The sequence below is a fragment of the Sinohyriopsis cumingii genome, chromosome 7 (genome assembly GCF_028554795.1).
Source record: "Sinohyriopsis cumingii isolate HCF-2022 chromosome 7, ASM2855479v2, whole genome shotgun sequence".
Lineage (NCBI taxonomy): Eukaryota > Metazoa > Mollusca > Bivalvia > Unionida > Unionidae > Sinohyriopsis > Sinohyriopsis cumingii.
Window position 1 is genome coordinate 8,340,053 of NC_142967.1, and position 21,588 is coordinate 8,361,640.

General features: G+C 32.2%; 1 protein-coding gene across 1 annotated transcript in view; it reads right to left on the reverse strand.

Annotated features, from left to right (window-relative positions):
* Window positions 1-404: 404 nt before the first annotated feature.
* Window positions 405-21,588, reverse strand: part of LOC149794708 (ATP-dependent RNA helicase DHX58-like) — a 71,222-nt gene continuing 50,038 nt past the window's right edge. The window contains exons 13-15 of the mRNA XM_089964327.1: window positions 16,879-17,112; window positions 13,832-13,999; window positions 405-6,626 (exon numbers count right to left, since the gene is read on the reverse strand). Of these exons, the coding sequence (XP_089820453.1) occupies window positions 5,998-6,626; window positions 13,832-13,999; window positions 16,879-17,112 (1,031 nt within the window). The 3' untranslated portion in view covers window positions 405-5,997. The remainder of the gene's footprint in view (window positions 6,627-13,831; window positions 14,000-16,878; window positions 17,113-21,588) is intronic.

The following is a 21,588-nucleotide window of genomic DNA, read 5'->3' on the forward strand; positions in this document are numbered from 1 at the left end:
TCTTTATGTATTGACAATATATCAATGTTTTATGATGAAAGTCTTTATGTATTGACAATATATCCATGCTTTATGATGAAAGTCTTCATGTATTGACAATATATCCATGCTTTATGATGAAAGTCTTGATGTATTGACAATATATCCATGTTTTATGTTGACAGTCTTCATGTATTGACAGTAGATCCATGTTTTATGTTGACAGTCTTCATGTATTGACAATAGATCCATGTTTTATGTTGACAGTCTTCATGTATTGACAATAGATCAATGCTTTATGATGAAAGTCATAATGTACTGACAATATATCCATGTTCGGATGGGGTATAAATTATGGATTTTCTATATATGTTTAGAAGAGAGCAAGTGAATGCCAAGTATTCACAAAGAAAAAAGACTGAAAGTGAAGAATTCATCTGTTGCATTTTATTGTCCTTACGTGATGATAATTAACTCTAAATACATAACAGCAGAAACAGCAAAAGTCTGAATTCATTTAAAATAGATAGCATATGTTAATTTCTTTACAAAAAAATTTGTTATGCAAGACTCCATCACTGCAATGGACAATAAATCCACAAACCTTTACCATAATAAAGCTAACATATATTTTGCTGTGCAGTCATGCTTAATTATTAAAAAATACAATAGTGGGTAGATAATTGCTATTTCTTTATTATTTAAAATGCAACACAAAATTTCCCTTTAAGAATACTTTGTTTGGCATTCAGAAGTAAATATAAAAAACAATAAATATTATGATCACAGATACAAATAAAACATTTTAGCCCCAAGTAGACACATACACACTTCTTTAGGAATATAACCATTATATAGTGTATAAATTAATCTGTATAACCTCTCCAGATCTGCAAGCACTAAAATTAAAATCCCATTTTTGGGCAAAAGTCAGCAAATGTTATGTCCGTGAAAAATGCCTGGTAAGACAACATGACTAATATGTAAGGCATTAAATAAAATGAAAATGATAACATCTTGAGATACAATATTTCTCTACTTTGCAGAGCTGCAGCTGAAATGTTTATCATTGTTCTATAATAAAAAATATATAGTCAGTTTATGTTATACACAGGATCTGGGCTTTTTGTAACCCAGTATGTTTAAATCAAGTCAGCATACAGGATTGATCTAACAAATCCTGTTATACAAGAAAATATTCCTCTTTATCAAGTTGATAGCCAGCACATTATATGTTTATATGGGCAGTAAACAAGAAGCATAATTTACATTTATATGGGCACTGAACAAGTAGCATAATTTACATTTATATGGACACTAGCATAATATATTTGTATGGGTACTAAACAAGTTGCATAATTTACATTTATATAGGCACTAAACAAGTAGCATAATTTACATTTATATGGACACTAAACAAGTTGCATAATTTACATTTATATGGGCACTAAACAAGTAGCATAATATACATTTATATGGGCACTAAACAAGTAGCATAATATACATTTATATGGGCACTAAACAAGTAGCATAATATACATTTATATGGGCACTAAACAAGTAGCATAATTTACATTTATATGGGCACTAAACAAGTAGCATAATATACATTTATATGGGCACTAAATAAGTTGCATAATTTACATTTATATGGGCCCTCAACAAGTAACATAATTTACATTTATATAGGCACTAAACAAGTAGCATAATATACATTTATATCGGCACTAGCATAATATATTTGTATGGGTACTAAATCTGTAGCATAATATACATTTATCTGGGCTATAAACAAGTCTCAAAATATACATTTATATGGACACAAAATAAGCAGCATAATATACATTTATGTGGCTACTAAACAAGTAGCATAATATACATTTCTTTGGGTACTAAATAGGTAGCATTATATACATTTTTATGGGCACTAGCTCAATATACATTTGTATGGTTACTAAATAAGTAGCATAATATACATTATTTATATTGGCACTAAAGAAGCAACATGATATTCATTTATGTGGCTACTAAACAAGTAGCATAATATACATTTATATGGGCACTATACAAGTGCATTAGGCACATAGATTGAGGCAACTTTTAAATACAGTATATATATATATATATATATATATATATATATATATATATATATATATATATATATATATAATATTGCATCAGTTAACTTTGTACAAGGACTTATACATACATATATACATGGAACTGGACTGCATGCAATCAAATGTCATTGCATTAAATGACTGTTCAAGATCTTGGTATTGATCATAATGAAAATAAAGGTAAATCATTGGAGATTGTATTTCTACACAATGCAGAAAGAAAGAAAGTATTGCATTGGATGTTCATAAATCCCTCCGGTACTTTATCAAAGCACTCTTCACTTGTGAGGTAGAATGATCACTCCTCAACTTTGATAATGCATTCAAGGCAAGTAGGGGAGCAATCGAAGATACATTTTATCTTGGTTACCATCAAGAACTATGCTGTATTAGATAGACGTCAGTAATCTAAAAAGATCTGACATTTGATTACTAGATTAAATCCTTCAACAATTTTAATAAAATGCTTCTCAGTCAAGTTTTCTTCCTCTCTGTGATGCAAATATCTACATATGAAATTAGGTTATCCAGTAATACAGTAAAAGAAACTTGTACAATCTGACCTACTTAAAAGCCCAGAGTACTCTCATATGCAATTATTGCCCTTAATATGTATGAGAAATTGATAAAACACCAGAATATAGAAAATGCTAACACAAAAATTACTGTCTAGGGGTTTTGCAATGAGCAGTGATGCTGTGTAAGTATCCAGAATGATTCATTCCTAGACATCCTTCAACACGGCCACTGATCGTGAGGAAAAGCAGAAAACAAATGATGACAATTATTGGAAAGATTATATAAAAATACTGTGCACTGAAACAGAGAAGTGTGATCCTGGCATATTATCTAAAATGCATATCATATAAGCCACACTGTGAAATCAAATCCCTATTTTCAATCAAAACGATCAGTAATAACTCTTAACAAGAAAACTACTGTTCGCTGAACCTGTAAATGGGGAATCACCCCTCCTTTGTATGTAACCTTTTATCTCCTAACATAATAATTGTATTTCAGCATTTTCTACTTCATAACTGTTGCTCTTATTCCTCCCTCTTAAAGTAAATGTTTGATGTAGTGGTAAAGACACTGGTTAGTCCTATTCCAGGGCCACTGTAAATAGAGATCAGGTCCTTCCCAGATTCAAAGCAAGATGCCCATTGGGCTTGTCATAAACATTTTTAATCAAAATGCCAGACAGAACCTCATGTGTACATATGCAATGTGGCAATTTTATTTTTAAACTGTTTACAGACATTGCTAAGTTATTAATATTCAGCCTCCTGCTCCTACTCCATTTGTAGATCCTTCACCGTTTTGAAGAAAATCTGCTTTTTTGAAAATCTATCAGGTTTGTGTACAAAGTAAAGCACATAGCCTATGAATGGAAAAACAATAATATTTCTGTTCTCCTTATTTGATTGGTTACCAATAAAGTGTTCACATGTCCTTCGTGAATAATAAACTGTTCCAACATGCTAGTGCTTATATGATAATTCATCTCCAGTTAAATATGCAAAGAAGTTGCTAAAATATTATTTGATAATTAATCTAAACTAGGGGATTATTCATTTATAAAGTGTCCAAGACAGTTTATCTCCTTAAAGACAGCTAATTACACTGGTTTTTGGTAGCCACTGATTCTCCTCATATATATGGAATTGGTGTACTCTGTAATTGTGACACATCCAGTGACTTGTAGTACAATAACCTGAACTAATTATGAAACATTATTCTATTGTTTTTACTGACTGACATTTTATAATAAGATCCAAAGCAGTCCAGCTTTATTTGTTTTCAACTTCAACAGAAAAACATGCAGAGATTTATGCAGCTTTCAGATATTGAAACCATTCCAAATCCCCTGAATAATCTTCACTATAGAACATAATGAAATACACTGAATGTTCATCAAGTTGAAGGTAAAACATAATGAGAAATACACAGACAGAAAACTGACCTGAGGGTAAAGCATAATGAAACAGTACACTGACCTGAAGGTAAAGTACAATGAAATAGTACACAGACCTGAAGGTAAAGCATAATGAAATAGTACAGTGACCTGAAGGTAAGGCATAATCAAAGAGTACACTGACTTGAAGGTAAGGCATAATGAAATAGCACACTGACCTGAAGGTAAAGCATAATGAAATAGTACACTGACCTGAAGGTAAGGCATAATGAAATAGTACACTGACCTGAAGGTAAGGCATAATCAAATAGCACACTGACCTGAAGGTAAGGCATAATCAAATAGTACACTGACCTGAAGGTAAAGCGTAATAAAATAGTACACTGACCTGAAGGTAAGGCATAATGAAATAGTACACTGACCTGAAGGTAAAGCAAAATGAAATAGTACACTGACTTGAAGGTAAGGCATAATCAAATAGTACACTGACCTGAAGGTAAGGCATAATCAAATAGTACACTGGCCTGAAGGTAAAGCGTAATGAAATAGTACACTGACCTGAAGGTAAAGCGTAATGAAATAGTACACTGACCTGAAGGTAAGGCATAATCAGATAGTACACTGACTAGAAGGTAAAGCATAATCAAACACACAGGCATTATACTGACCTGAAGACAGAGATCCAAAAAACAGAGTTGTGTGCCGCAATTATTACAAATTTACATGTAAATATGCAGTAACTGTGAAAATGATGGAAATCATGTTAACTGTGAGCTCTCCTACAGCAGAATGTAAATGATGGGTTTAATCACATATAAAAAGAAAATGTTTAAAACAGGACATACTTAATGATTACATGAAAAGATAGTCAATCAATACACTGCTACATTAGTAGTTGGTTAGCTTGTTCTAGAATAATGTCATACAAAAAATAAACAGCAAAAATACCCTACCAAACGTCTGAGCCTTAGTTAAGGGAGGTAATGCAGTGTTTAAAATTTGGACAATATCACTAGTGGTAATGCAGTCCACAAACATTGGACAATCTGTTAGTTTTAATTGTCAATTTTGGGAATTCAGTTAATAAATTTGACTGGATAAATGGTTTTTAATGTATACTGTGTTTAACATACAGTCTAACAAATTTATATTCTGAATATTTTCTTCCCAGTTCACACACTTAAGGAGACTGAAATATGTCCTCTCACTTTAATTAAATGCTGAAAGTATGATCGTGCTTGAAGGATCAGGTTATAAATCTTCACTGGACTGATCCTCTAGTGACCACAAAGAATTATATGGTATTCATGGTTGTGGTTGACTGGTTTAAAAACAAATATTTGAAAGAATATTTTAACATTGTAACACCCTAAAGGCAGTGTTATAGACTAATGTAACCTTTTTCACATTCAAAATGATGCCTGTAAGCATGAAAATTTCATATTTCTCCCCTTTTTGATGCTTAAACATTTACAATGCAATGGAGTGTGAAGATGATAGGTTCATATGTTAACAATGAACATTCCAAGTAAAAAACTACAACATCTTGAGCTTTAGTAGTCAGGAATTACCATACAGTGTTTGCCATGATGTGCCAGACTGAAGATTTTCTAGTCAATTTAATCAACAACTCAAAGTGAGCAGCAATACCATGATTCAAGATGGTGGACCCTGGCAGCCATATTGTGTGCTAGATCCAGACATGTGTGATATATATATATATATATATATATATATATATATATATATATATATATATATATAATGTAAGACCAAATGCACCTAAGATAACAACAAAATCCTCTTCCCTTCAGCTTTAAATGAGAAGATCATTTACTTTGTGAAACACAATTGTAAACTTGATTACATCTGGTTGAAGTATACATTGACAATGATGGGGAGAGGTGTCAATAGCCATTGACAATGATGGGGAAAGGTGTCAATAGCTATTGACAATAGCTCAAGAAAATGCAAACTGATTCATTCCAGATCATCACTGTCTAGGAGTTTTCTTCTGTCCTCATGTGTCAGCTTAGGTACCTCAAATGGAACTTGTTTCCATTTTTTGCAATTTTTGTGTTCACCTCTATCAGTAACAATAATGAATTTTTCAATTTTTATCACAGGATACTCCTGATGTCTGTATATACAAATCTGACCAAAATCTTCATGACATTTGCTGCAAAAGATTTTGCCACTAAACTCTATTTCATCATCTCGAAATACTGGGACAGTGCTTTTGGTAAAACTGACCCTATCTCGTAGTGTTGGATCAATAATAACATTGTGCGCATTTTGGATTTTGCGAATGTCAGAAGACATGCATATGAATTCATTACATTGGATGCAACGTAGTTCACATTCTCTCTGCTTTTTCTGCTTTTCTTTCTTCTGTTGTGCCAGCAAATCACGATCCAATTTATCATCCTCCTGCAGCTCTTTGATATTTTCTCTGATACTTTGGGGATTCCGTTGAATATCCACTTGGAGCTCATTGATAGCTTTCTGCATTAGTTTTTCCCGCCTTATATTGACTTCTTCTTTTGCTGCTGTACCCTTTCCAATTTGAGCTACAACATGATACCTACTGTCCATAGCTCTGGCACGGCCTAAGAAATGGAAACAAAAACAAACTTTTAATATGGTATAATTTTTAAGTGCATATCAAGATAATCCTTGATCACAATTAAAACTTTCCAAAGTAAAAGCATGTGCATTATACCCATAAGCTTTGATGGTATTTCATTTTAGCAAAAACGATGTCAAAATGAAGACATAAACAAAATCTACATCTAGCTCACACACAAAATAATGTTAGAGTTGTTGCACAGAGCTATACTGGTTACATTAAAATTTTGATCTGAAATTAAAACTATTTTGTCCAAGAGTCAAAACCCCAGCAGAAAAAAACTGACATAACTCTAAAAATGTTACTTGATCTTTATTTACGTCAGTTGACATACTAAAAAGTATTACAATAATGTTAAAATGTTGCTATGTTAAACTGGTTTGAAACAACAATCAATGTAACTGATCCAAAACAGAAATAATAAGAAACATTAATCATTCAAATATTAATGAATTAGAGCTGATGAAACCTCCAAAGGCATATTCTGCTGTGTCAGGTATTCAATTAGTGAACATCAAAAACCTTAAATTCTGTGGTGGCAACACTTAAAAAAAAAATACCATATAATAACTGCTGTCAAGTGAAATTCAAGTTTTAGCTCTGTCTTTTAATTAAATTTCAGTGTAATCATATATATATTATATATATATATATATATATATATATATATATATATATATATATATATACCTACTTACATTCAAAAGGTAAATTTACCAACACAGCTAAGAACCTTGTTAAATGTCTACAATGTTTTGATCACTGACTTGCTGAAGTATTTGTTATACAGCTGCATTCAGTTAAGAACCAACCTGCTTTGCATTATCACTTTAATTACATCTTCTGTATCAAATCATAAAAAGGGGTGGGGTGGAATAAAAGAAAGGTTAAAAGGCATTCAAATCCTATCTGTGTAAGAGCTATCAATCATGACTGTGTGTCAGTAATTAAACTACCTTAAATTAACCTTCTCATTCACAACCAAGTGAAATCAGTGAAGAAAAACCTTTGTGTAAAAGATAAGTTCATTATAGAGAGATGAGTTCCAGACATTTTTAGTGAACTTAAATTCCTGATGAGAAGTTTCAATATTACATGCAATCAAATCATGACATCAACATTTTACTAAGAGAACAATTAACAAAAAAGATTATGACATTAATGTCCCTGGTATTGAAAAAAGAATCTTGTGAATCAACAAAAAAACAATAAGCTGTGATGTAATAGGCAATGTTTTTAATATACATGTGATAGTTCTTGGTGCTAGTGATCCGTCAGAGGATGGGTATCTTTAAAATAAAGGTAATTTACACAAACAAGTGAAGAAATTGATTAGAAAGGGCACTTTACTGACACTTCCAGCATGATTATAAAATGAATATTCAGCCTCATTCCCTCTTATCTCCCCCAGTTTTATACAGGTATAAAAAGGTGGGTATACCTTTATTAATATAAGGCTGGTCCCCTAGTGACTCGCTCCTTTCCTTATAGTTCAGTCTATGATTTTGGAGAGGTGCACGTGCATGCATGCATACACACACACGTTTTCCACATAAACTGCAAATTATCAGTGACTGAACTTACATGACTTATCTTTATTTGATATTCAATGTCACCTGTAACACTCAACAACAGGGGAAAATGCTTAATTTAATACCTGTATGACATCATGAACAGGAATCTGCCTGGCTATGGCATGGCTTTTTCTAAGAATATGTGTGAATTTTTAAGAAAAATTCATAACCTCAGTTGTGCATGAGTAGGATGCATTATTTAAGCACTGATTCCTGTTTCCTCACCATGAACAGATTTCACCACCTGTGTAAAATCCTGCTCATAAAATGGAATTAAAATTAAAATCTAGACATAGACATGTGTACTCAGAAAATCTGCTGAAAGAAAGGAAACAGATTTCTAACAAAGAATTCTTTCGGTTTCAAGTTTATGCATTGAAGTACCATAATCACATGGTGTCCTAAACTTAAAAAATTTCAAACACAGTCTGTAAACAAATTGTAAAAAAAAAAAAATGTACAAGTATATATGACAAGAAACAGAAATGTGATGGAAAAAATTAAATGTTTTTTTCTGTTATTGTACTTTAAAATTTAATTTAACAAAGCTGAATTGATTGTATTTTTTACAAGGAAAAAACAAAATTCTTCATTACAATCTTAACTAGCTAGCAGCCAAGTGAAAATGATGTGACTGAAATTATTTCACCAAAATAATGGTGTTTCACAAAATTTCAGTGAAATTAAATCTCCAAATAATCCTAGAATTGCAGATTCGAGTCCTAAAAATTTAAAGTTCTGAATAATCTTTAGTAGAAATCCAAATTAAGTCGAATGCTGAAGTGTTGATGTGTCTGTGATAACCTGTATAATGCTGATGTGCCAAGTCTTCTGTTGAAACAAAGTGAATGAATTCCAGTTTGAATTCACTATAAATCCCAGTGAATGTCTCTGTCTAAGAATAAGTTTTATGAGCACTATGTATTTCCAGAGAAAATAATTACTGAATCAAATAATTTAAAGAAATAAACTCCAGTTCAAATGAACACTGAACACAACAATAATACAAATTGATTCGGATATATATTAAGTGACATAGTTCTCTACTTGACCTCAATTCACAATTAACATTTTCTTAAAGTATACTACCTAATGGAAAATAACCTTCTAGAAAGTTCTTAATGTTTACAAAAATAAAATTGTTAGTTATTATTAGAAAGTCACTTAAAAAATTATAATATATACCTGGACAATGTCAGGTACCCCAGGTAAATTGTAGGGGAATCCCAATAACCTACTTCTATTAATAACGATCATGATAATAGTCCCATAGTTATATGATATTGTTAACTTTCATTGTCATGTTGACCTTGTACAAAAAATTTCTATTTTTACAGGAAATCCATTGTGCTAGCTACAGAAACCCATGTCTTCGCTAAGAACCCATGTCTGCAAGAAAATTTCATGGACAAAGAATCAGTGTCTACACTGGTTTTAGAAACCAATGTGCTAATTTAATGTTTCAGTCATTAACCCACCTCATAGACATGCAGATTTCTTATTTCTGTGTGAATTTTTCAAAGGTTGCAATACAAGAGTGGGATTTCAAATACATGGCATTTAATAACCAGAAACTGTGACAAATCCATGCCTTAGCCAGTTGGTTTATTTCATATGGGCATACTATTAAAACTGTTTAATTTGTGAGTTTAATTGATAACCATGTTTGAAAGCATCAAGGAAATCTAAAAGTGTGTCATAACTGTAGACCATCTAGTTTTCATTTATGTCATCAATAAGGAGGTGCCATAAATGTTAACTGTTGCTCAGCTGATAAATTTTCTTTTTATGTTTCTTATCATTCCCTTCAAAAAAGCCTTAGCAAACCATTCATTGGACCCCACAGTTATACACACATCTCTATACTCATCATATATGCATTGTTTCAGCCATTAGCCCATAGGCCTTCAAAACTCTATTAATGCAGTAAGAAAATGTCAGAATATCTGAGAAAAAATGAAAAATAATATCTTAAAAATAAATAGAAAATAAATCCTTTACACATACATATAAAGATCTGATCAACCTTATATATATTATATATATATATATATATATATATATATATATATATATATATATATATATATATATATATATATATATTGGATTTTGATTAGTTTTTTTCCTGAGATATTCTGGCACTGTCTCACTACAGTGACAGAGATTCAAAGGTCTGTGGCAAGCTTATTCCTCATAGTGTGAATTTTGTTTTATTTAAGAACTGCATCCTTTCAGAGTCAGCTTTTATAAAGGCAGAACTGCTGCAATTATGACCGGTCTGAATAGATTCAGGAACTGGTTTTCAGGATATATATCCAAAAGACAGTTTTCCACAATTCACATGTGTTGTTCCTCGGATATTCCTGTTTATGTATCAGATTTTCTGCAAGGCCTAAATCCTAGTAAATAACATGCTGCTGTATCAGCGCTAATTTCTGCACATCATCCTCCCATGTTTTGTCCATAACAGATTATCTTTCTATCTTGTTGACTTTCCTAAAGAAATCAGGTATCTTTTGTTTCAACATGACACACTCTGTTGCACTTAAGTAATGTCCCTAATGGATGATTGATGGATCAATTTACTATACCGATCCAGGAAATAATCTAATTGGAATACCTCAATAGTTTCTGCAATGATCCAAAAGATCTCCATCAAAAAGGTGCTTATTGTTGTTATGGGTTAAATGCCATTTTTCAGCACACAATGGGCTTTACATGGTGGCCTGTATAACTGGTGAGGCAGAACCAAGGAAAACCCTGGGAAGACCCACCAACCCATGGGAAGTTACTGGCAAGCTTCCTCATGTACCCACATTAGTCGAGCCTGAGATTCCAACCCACATGGACAGAGGTAAGATGGCATTGATTGGTAAAGATAAGCACTTTAGACCATTCAGCCACCAGGGACCCCAGAGAAGCTGGTATTCAAACAATATTCTCCATAGATACAGGATTGTGATCATGGAGAAAAGGCAAAATAGATGAAGATCTGATCAACCTCAAAAAGATTTTTAAAAACTGTGTATTGGGTATGAGAAATACCAGGAATCACACGTAACTTGCATGATCTTTCCCATTTGGTTCAAAAGTTGCATGATTGTTGATCAATTATGTGAGAAACCTGCAATCCTGTGGCCTAACAGCATTTTTGTCTCATGTCATTTCTTCTTAAATAATTGAATTATGTGTGCAAATAGTTTCATAAACTTCACATATTTTTACATGTTGGTGAAATAATAGATTTGATACTGTGAAAGAATATATGGTACAAAATTCAATGAACAAAACTCGATGTCATAAAAGTTTTGTATCTGTAAAAATATGCCAGTATTTCCTGAAACAGCAAAACTTACATCTGCCACTTATGTCATTTACAGCAAAAAACAGAGATAAAACTGATATATCTTATGAATGATTATGTGAAAAATAAATTTAAAAACAATCCCAAAATCTGTCATATCCGCAATGAGGATGTCGTGATTAAAAGCTTCTATAATGTCCAGTTGTTCAGTGAGAGGTCATTCAAATTCAGGTCACTGAGAAAACATAACTATATATATTTGAAATCATGCACGGAAAAATAAATAATAAATTCATCAAATTATTCTTCACCATATTTAGACAAAAGTTCATGCCAAAAGTATTACATTCCATAAGAAATAAATTTTCTGTCAATCTCATAAATTTGTAACATGTTTGACATTGCCAAAAAATATATATGTTAACATGACACAAGCTGTAAGATGATAGCACCAACAAAGTTTCTGACATGATTTTTGGAATTTTAGAAATCAGTATGGTTTCAGAATGTTTCATCTTGGATTCTTATGAAACATTGCTTGCAACTTAAAAAATCACTGACACTGTTTCAATCAACAGTGTTTATTTTATGGTTATGTATATTTGATTTGATTTATATTTGATTTAATTTGAGTTTGATTTGATTTGATTGTTTGTGAGTTTTGGAATCTTTTTATTTTCTTTACATGTTAATGTAATGTAAGTTTGTTTACAAGGAATTTGATATTTTCCAGAAAATTCAGTTTGACCTGAATGTTTCCATAAATACCTAATAATATAAACACTTGTTTCTATTTTTGACATAGTTCCTGGCCTTGATTGAGGGTCAAGTAAACAACTTTTATTCTGGAGTAAAATTATTGGTTCTTATCAAGGACATATAGGAGCTATGTGATTTTTACATTTAAACATGATGATCACGTGATCCTCTATTTTGCATTTAGGCATTTCCAAAATTGTGAAATACTTAGTATTAATAGTTATGTTTAGAGAGAGAGAGACCTCAGAGTCCAGGGCTTTTTGTTTTCTTCTGTTGTGACCAGTATTTAAGATTTTGAGTTTTTGAGTTATATGTTATATTTTCTTCAGATTATTTGGACTCTAGAAGATTAACTCATTTCTCTGGAAATATTACTGTATTCATACAGAGTTCTTGAACAAGGACATTTCTGAAAAATTTCATTTGGGATTTCCAAAACCAGAGGATATTCATATTTTTTCATTTTTACAGTATTTTTCCAGGGAAATAAATAAATAAATTGTTATATTTTTCAAAGCTCGTTGTTTTCACTCTTTCATGTGTTACTGTTTATTCGAGCCTAAACATGTAACATAAGATTACAAAGTCTATATGCTATCCATTTATTACAGCATGATGTCATACAGGGCACATGCTTTTTGCTGAATGACTAACAGAAGGGACAAATGTCTACTTTCTTGCCACTATTGTCTACATAAATAACTGTTTGTGTATGGAATATTTTCTTCATAAAAATGGAACATTTTATAAAAGCTATAAATGGTGCACAAATTCAATTTATATGGTACTTTACTTAAAATTATTTCACAAATGCTTCAATTGTTGCAACTTATTTTCAAGAACTCAAAATTTTTGCATCCACTGGATATTAACCAGTTTCTGTTCATGTAAACTATTTGTACTCATTAGATTTTAATTTGAAACAACACTTTTTGATATGGGATGATTCTTTCAGAAAAAGATAAGAAAGTTGTCACATGCAATCAGTACAAGAAAAAGCATCCTGTTATGTGCACATTGCAAAACCATAACATGACATGTACCCCACCGACCCCAGTCCATGGAGTGATAAAGTGAAAGAGAGTCTGGTATCACATTTAATCTAAAGAAATCATCTGAAAGGTAATGTCTTATCTGTAAGGATAACAGAAAATGGTGAAGAAAAGTGGCCTATCACACATTAATTGTATTAAATGATGAAATGAGACCCCATGGGAAAGAAAAATCTTTTTATTGATGTAACAAAGGACTAAAAAGTTAACATAACCCAAATTAAGAGTATTAACACAGCAAAACTGCAAAAGAAGGATGTAAAAAACATTTTGTCAGTTTAAATCTCTCAAGTTAAGAATTATTCATTCTCCCAATGTATTTCATAATCTTTCGTGAAAAAGCAAACAGCATTCTGTTAATTTCCAACCAATTAATGGTAGTAGTTTTCATATATTGATTTTCAACAATTAACCCCTATTATTTTCTCCATCAGTAATGTCAGATTAGACTGGTTTGTCACAAATGTTGTTGTGATCAGTAGTAACATTTTACCTCTTGACTGGACCATTGCTATTTCATGTGTCACATGATCATATCGTAAAACCAGGTTACACTGCTGAATATCCAACCCCTCCTCTGCAACTGATGTGGCCACCATGATCTTGTATCTTCCCCTGCGAAACTCAGCCAGCTTGTCACCTTGCTGGAACCTGGTAATTCCTACAGCCAAAGAAGAGGAGACTGATTCTGTTAGATAGTTTAATTTATGAAAAAGAACTAAGTTAATGACACTTGATCAGTGAAATTTGTAATTAAAAAAAAACTAAGTTTATGACACTGCATCAGTGAATTTTTTTTAAGAAGAACGAAGTTTATGACACTGGATCAGTGAAATTTTTGAAAAAGAACAAAGTTAATGATGCTGGATCAGTGAAATATTTGTTTGAAAAAGAACTAAGTTAATGACATTTGATCAGTGAAATTTGTAATTAAAAATAAACTAAGTTTATGACACTGGATCAGTGAATTTTTTTAAGAAGAACGAAGTTTATGACACTGGATCAGTGAAATTTTTGAAAAAGAAATAAGTTAATGACACTGGATCAGTGACATTTTTGAACAAGAACTAAGTTAATGACACTGGATCAGTGAAATGTTTTTAAAAAGAACTAAGTTAATGACACTGGATCAGTGACCTTTTGAAAAAGAAATAAGTTAATGACACAGGATCAGTGAAATTTTTGAAAAAGAACTAAGTTAATGACACTGGATCAGTGACATTTTGAAAAAGAACTACATTAATGACACTGGATCAGTGAAATTTTTGAAAGAAATAAGTTAATGATCCTGGATCAGTGACATTTTTGAAAAAGAACTAAGTTAATGACACTGGATCAGTGACCTTTTTGAAAAAGAACTAAGTTAATGACACTCAATCAGTGACATTTTGAAAATGAACTAAGTTAATGACACTCGATCAGTGACATTTTGAAAAAGAACTAAGTTAATGACACTGGATCAGTGAAATGTTTTTAAAAAGAACTAAGTTAATGATGCTGGATCAGTGACATTTTTGAAAAAGAACTAAGTTAATAACACTGAATCAGTGACCTTTGAAAAGAAAATAAGTTAGTGACACTGGATCAGTGAAATTTTTGAAAAAGAACTAAGTTAATGACACTGGATCAATGACCTTTTGAAAAAGAAATAAGTTAATGACACTGGATCAGTGACATTTTTTAAAAAGAACTAAGTTAATGACACTCGATCAGTGACATTCTGAAAAAGAACTAAGTTAATGACACTGGATCAGTGAAATGTTTTTAAAAAGAACTAAGTTAATGGGCTGGGTCAGTGACATTTTTGAAAAAGAACTAAGTTAATAACACTGAATCAGTGACCTTTGAAAAGAAAATAAGTTAATGACACTGGATCAGTGAAATGTTTGAAAAAGAACTAAGTTAATGACACTGGATCAGTGACATTTTTGAAAAAGAAATAAGTTAATGACACTGGATCAGTGATATTTTTGAAAAAGAACTAAGTTAATGACACTGGATCAGTGACATTTTGAAAAAGAACTAAGTTAATGACATTCAATCTGTGAAATTTTTGAAAAAGACTAAGTTAATGACACTGGATCAGTGATATTTTGAAAAAGAACTACGTTAATGACACTGGATCAGTGACATTTTTGAAAAAGAAATAAGTTAATGATCCTGGATCAGTGACATTTTTGAAAAAGAACTAAGTTAATGACACTGGATCAGTGACCTTTTTGAAAAAGAACTAAGTTAATGACACTCGATCAGTGACATTTTGAAAAAGAACTAAGTTAATGACACTGGATCAGTGAAATGTTTTTAAAAAGAACTAAGTTAATGATACTGGATCAGTGACATTTTTGAAAAAGAACTAAGTTAATGATGCTGGATACAAAATCATATACAGATAACTCATGTAATACTCTGCTTATCTGGCTGCTGCAGATGCAATTTGTCATTTTCTGACATGTATTGGTGATGCATTGTAAAGAGTTCTATACATGGTCTGATGTTGCCAAACACGTAGTCACCATTCTGATTATGCCTTTTATGTGGTCACCAAACTTATTTTCCCATCATCTATTTCATATTCCAGTGTTCTTTCCTATGTGAACAAATATATATTCATGGTTACAGAGATGAAAACCAAGTGCAGAAGTGTAAATGATTTGAATTGGTGGAGAATAGACATAAGACATGTCTACATGTGCAATTGCTGATTGTCATTTTGGCCTGGTGTTTTGAAAAAGCAGATCAACAGCCACAAAAACACCACACTCGAATACATCTTAGCAAGTCTTTTTGCATACATCTCATCATGTCCAGACCATGTATTGGTCTCATGGGGGATTTCAAAATACCCTCTGCACCGTAATGCAGAAACAGCACCAGAACATACTGTATCCGTGAAAACAGTAGAATCTTTGATTAGTCTCATGGATGATTTCAATCATTTTGTCTCCCCTTCCATGAGGACACAGAAGAGCACCTTAATATACTGTATCCATGAATATAGTTGAATCACTGATTCCTCTCATGCATGATGTCATTTACTGCAACAGATTAAGTTTTCATTGTCTTAAGCTGCAGATATTTATATGATCAGCCAATGAAATTGAGAATGTTTATGAAAAGGGGTGGGGTGCCATACTGAAAATGAGTTTAATGTTCTAAGCTTTGATTCTGGCGCAAGTTTGATATATAATAAAAGAAAATTTTATTTTCCTGTGTAAAAAGTAGATATTTCATTTCAGGCAAAAAAAATCTTTATATTTTAACTTGTGACTTTGCCACTGGTTAAAATATGATCTTTGTTGTACTATACGATGAAATATTTATGAAAATATCCTCTAGAATTAAAGCTATTAAAAGTACAGATAAAAATGAAATATTCTACAATAAAGAAAAGTATAATTTCAAGCATTTAAAGAATTTAAACAGTTTATTAATATCAACACTTCACATACCTTGTAAAGCACTGGTTGACCTATAAATGTAGCAGTCAAAAATGAAATTGTTTTGTAACAAATTGTATTGCTGGAAGCAATATTATACCTCCTTTATCTTTTGCAGCATTGGCACCTACAAAGACAGTGGGACTGAGAACATTAAGTTCACGTGTGTCTGTCATCCATGAAACAAGTGCACCTGCCAGAGCCCGAGTCTTCACAAACACAATACACCGTGATTCTTCAACAGATTTCTCTCTGAATGATGTTAAGATCAGTCTTTTCAGTTGAATCAATTTTGGATTGGGGACTTCTTGGATATACTTTGGTTGTGTGCCAGCTGAAATAAAAAAATATGCTGACATTTTTTAACATCCAAAACTTGCTAATAGTTTAAACTCTGAGCTGTATAAATTATACAAATTATATATTGTAATATCAGTAATTTTGTGCATACTTTCTTGTAACATAATGTCCATCTATACATGGAAATGAGTCAAACATATTTATTACTATATCCCTATAAAGTGTGTGTGTGTCCATATGTTGGAGCTAAGAGTGACTGATCTAAGGCGCTTGCTTGAACAGATTACTGACATCTAACCTCTGTCTGCATGGGTTCAAGTCAAGGGCTTGGCCAAATTGGGTATGAAAGAAAGCTTGCCAATAGCTCCTGTGGGTCGGTAGTTCTTCCTGGGTATTCCCAGGTTCCATCTCTACCAGATATATCATGTGCTAAAAAATGGCATTAAGTCCACAACAACAATTGTCCATATGTAACAGTTTTGTTGATTTAATAGCTTCTGAATCATTTGACATATATCCATGTTTTACATTGGTATGTTTTTGTACAACAACAAGACCTACACTAAAGTAGAGTCTGTCAGATCAACATTATATATCGTATTCCCTTGTTACAAACTGTGTCATCCATCCATCTGTCCATCTATTAATTTCACACTTTTTTTGGTGAATAATAATAATAATAATAATGATGTCTTTATTTAAAGAGGGTAACTCAATTAGTTAAATACAACTGATCTCCCTTGAGACACTCTACTAAAACCTAAACTAAAATTTCTTCAGTCTCTCTCATCAAAATAACTATACATTCTGAAAGTAGGAGGATTTAACTGCATTTTATTTCATCTGTCCAATATCTATGTGCTGAAATGACTTTTAGCAAGATCTTCATTTATACACAGCAGTTAATGATCACTTCTGCTTGGATATACCTTTAGGCTATTCTGCCAAAATATGGCATTTAGTAAAGTTTACATCAGTATTATATTTTGTCATTGTTAGGTACAAACGTAGACAGATGTTCATACACTGTTTATGTGTGTTTTGGATATTTAACATAGCTTTAACAATTTTTCAGTCATATCTCTACGATGTCTGCATTGTGACAGGTTATAGTGATATCTAGCACTGGGGCATCATGCCGCAGACATGTGGACATGTGGCATCATGTCCCACCCAATCACATTATCCTAATGCTTCTTAATGCTGAGCACCATGTGAGGCAACAGCTAGTAACATTTTGTAAAGTCTTTCATATGACTCTGCCCGGATTTGAACCAGCGACCTCCCACATCTGAAGCAGATGCTCTAACCGAGTTTGTGTTTTATATATATATATATATATATATATATATATATATATATATATATATATATATATATATATATATATAGAATATATGTATAGTATGTTCGCTGTATCAGTGATATACCATGAGATGTATAAATGTTTCATTAAAAGGAAACGAGGCTTTGCCAGAGTTTCCTTTTAATGTAAAATTTATACAACGAGTGGCATATCATTGATACAGCGTACATAATATACATATATCTTATTTATACCACATCAAAGTTTTCATTTTATATGGAAGATAAAACTGACGGCCACAAACAGTGCACTTTAGGGGAGTGAACTCTTCATAACCCCTCACATGTATGTACGCTCAAAAAAGAAGTTCTGTAGTGATTCATAATTTCCTGTACACTTCAATCATATTAATTCCTATATGTTTCCTTTAGCAATATTAAATGAAATGAAAATACAAGGCTGATAGTTAACATTCAAAATATTTTTAATAATGTGCATGCAAACACTGAATTTTGCAGTGTTCGTTGTCATGAACAGTAGTAACAGGGCGGACATTTGCATCTATAGCAACAGTACGATTCTAGCCAGAAACATCAAAATAATGAAGGAACAATAGGTAATTAAACAGTTTAACCTTAACAACATTTCATTGATATCGTGTTTATGTCGCTATTCCTACTGACTGTCAGTGTCACTTTCAATAATTCTCCTACATTTCTGCTGTGTGGGCCCTGTTTGAAAATTCGCCTGTTGAAAGAAGTTGACCCAGTTAGGGATCTCGTTCATGTTTTCTGTTGGGTTCATAACAAACATATTTTGTATGGTGATGTTTGATCCGTAGAATGGGTTGCTGATAATCTTATTCTGCTGACTATTACACGTTTGGGAACTTCATATACTGCAGTCTGCTGCTGTGCAGTTGGAAATTTCTTTGTTGTTGGGGTGGGGGTTGACAGCATTATTACTTGGGTGGCTGGTGTTGCTCAGGTAATTGGAGTACGTCTGTTGTTTTTTTTTATTAATGTTTGAGTAGCTGTTTATAGACTGTATGTTTTTGTGGCCTATAATTTGCATGATATCAGTTGGGGAATGTTTTTGTCTCTTAACTTCTGAATTAAGTACTTTCGGCTACTTGTGTTTGTTAATTTCTTTCTTTCTGTAATATTTGCCTTTTTTTTCATTTTTTTCCTGATGCATCCAAGTTTGTTAATTCCAATGACTTGTTTCCTAAACCATTTTGGGTTTGTCGCTGAGATTGGCATAGTGTTGGATGCAATATAGAAAGGATCTTCACGTTGACAAAAGTCTGCTGGTCTTAGCTCAACATACCTTTTATAGAGAGCAAGTGGATCTCTCTCTCTGTTGTTTTTGTTTTCATACATCTTAGGATTAATATCCCTGATGTCCTTGACATTATCTCCTGTTCTTGTTTTGTCTGCCTTTCATTGAGTTCAAGATACTCGAGGCCATTCACATCTTTCTTTAGTGTAACATCCCCCCCCATTTCAGATTGTAATGTTCAGTCACTCCCCTCAAACCAAAATGCACAGAGTTGTTAAACTACAATGTGTTAACAATGGATTCAGGTGTTTCCATCCCCATTAGTTTTTTTACTATACAAGGCATTTATTTCTTCGTCTGTGATTGCTTGACTCCGATTGGGTTTATTTCCTTTTCCTTTATATTTTAAATCTTTTTGCTTAGCACGAGGAGCTTCCCTTGTTAATGCAAAATTTGTGTCTGTTCCTCTCATGATTGTACTTGCATATTTCTTGATTTTATGGTGGTGATCAATGGAGCTGATGATGCTTCTTAAGCTGTTCGGTTCAAACTCAGATCCATCTTTTTTCCTAACACTGAGTATAAAACCAGCCAGGTGCTGATCCAATTCAGATGGGTGTACCTTGTGTAAATTTCTGAACTTATTATTTGACTGCAAGAATTCTGTCACTAGCCTTACATCAAAAAGTGTCTTTTTAAAGTGTATGCATTCTGCTTACTTTCTATAAATTTCAGAACATCATCAGGCTCATGGTGTACAAATCTGTCTTCCCTAACACAATGATCATTTTCATTTACAAATGTCTCAGCCATGTCTCTATCAAACTCTCCAACTAACTCACAGTTTAGTAGATTAAATGTTTCTTCATCATCTTGCTCCTTATCTGATGTCATTGGTTTCTTTTTTCCACAGAGTTGCAGTGTTTTATTTTTGCCAGAGGGAGAGACTGGAAACAGCAGTGTTGACAGAGATGACAGCAGACGACACAGGGTGGAGCTCAATAATATTTATTTCCTGGACTAGTATTGTTGTTTTTTTTGTTGTTGTATAAAATTGTTAGTTTCTATAAAAAATATTTTACAAGAAAATCATTTTCTTGCTATTTATTCCTTTTTAAAATGTAATATTACAAGAAATTCATGCATAATTAGAGAGTATAATAGCTATAAAAACATGTTCATTATGCATATTAATATGCCATGGGCAAATCACAATTTGATATACCAATACTATTGGTATATCAAGTTGCTTTATACCAACACTTCAAAGGCAATGTTATTTTTAATGTATGTGGTATATATATATATATATATGACAATTTTTTAAATGTTTTTTTACATACTTTTGTTACTTGTTTGTTTGTTAATATGTAGGTTTGGAACGGTTAGGTGCTTTAATTGCACAGCAATACAACTAGGTTATTTAGTATCGAGACAGCTGGAGCAGATTGCCTTGCCCAAGGACACACCATGTTAGCTGACCCAGGCTGCTCCAGTGGTAGGATTTGTACCCACACCCTTTCAGTTGTGAGTCTGGCACCACTGAGCATTGGCATGTAGGTTTGAAATAAATGCATGTACATTTTTTTAAACAGGATTTAACTGAATCAACGGATAGAATGCAAGCAGAAAGTGAGTTCTATATTTTATCTCCTGAATAATGTAGACTTTTTGGACTGTTCTTTACAAGGTTTTGGTCATTTTTAATTGTTAACATTCTATCTTAGATTTTATGATGTTGATGTTTTATATATTAATTTAGTCATGTACTCTCGAAAATTTACTTTGACACATTTAAGAATTAGAACTAGTTTCAGAAAATCTATTTTCCCATCTATTCTTAACCATTTTAATTCTGTGAACAAAATGTGACAGTGGGGACATCGATAATCAACCAAGCTGCTTGTTTTTGAAACTTGTGAA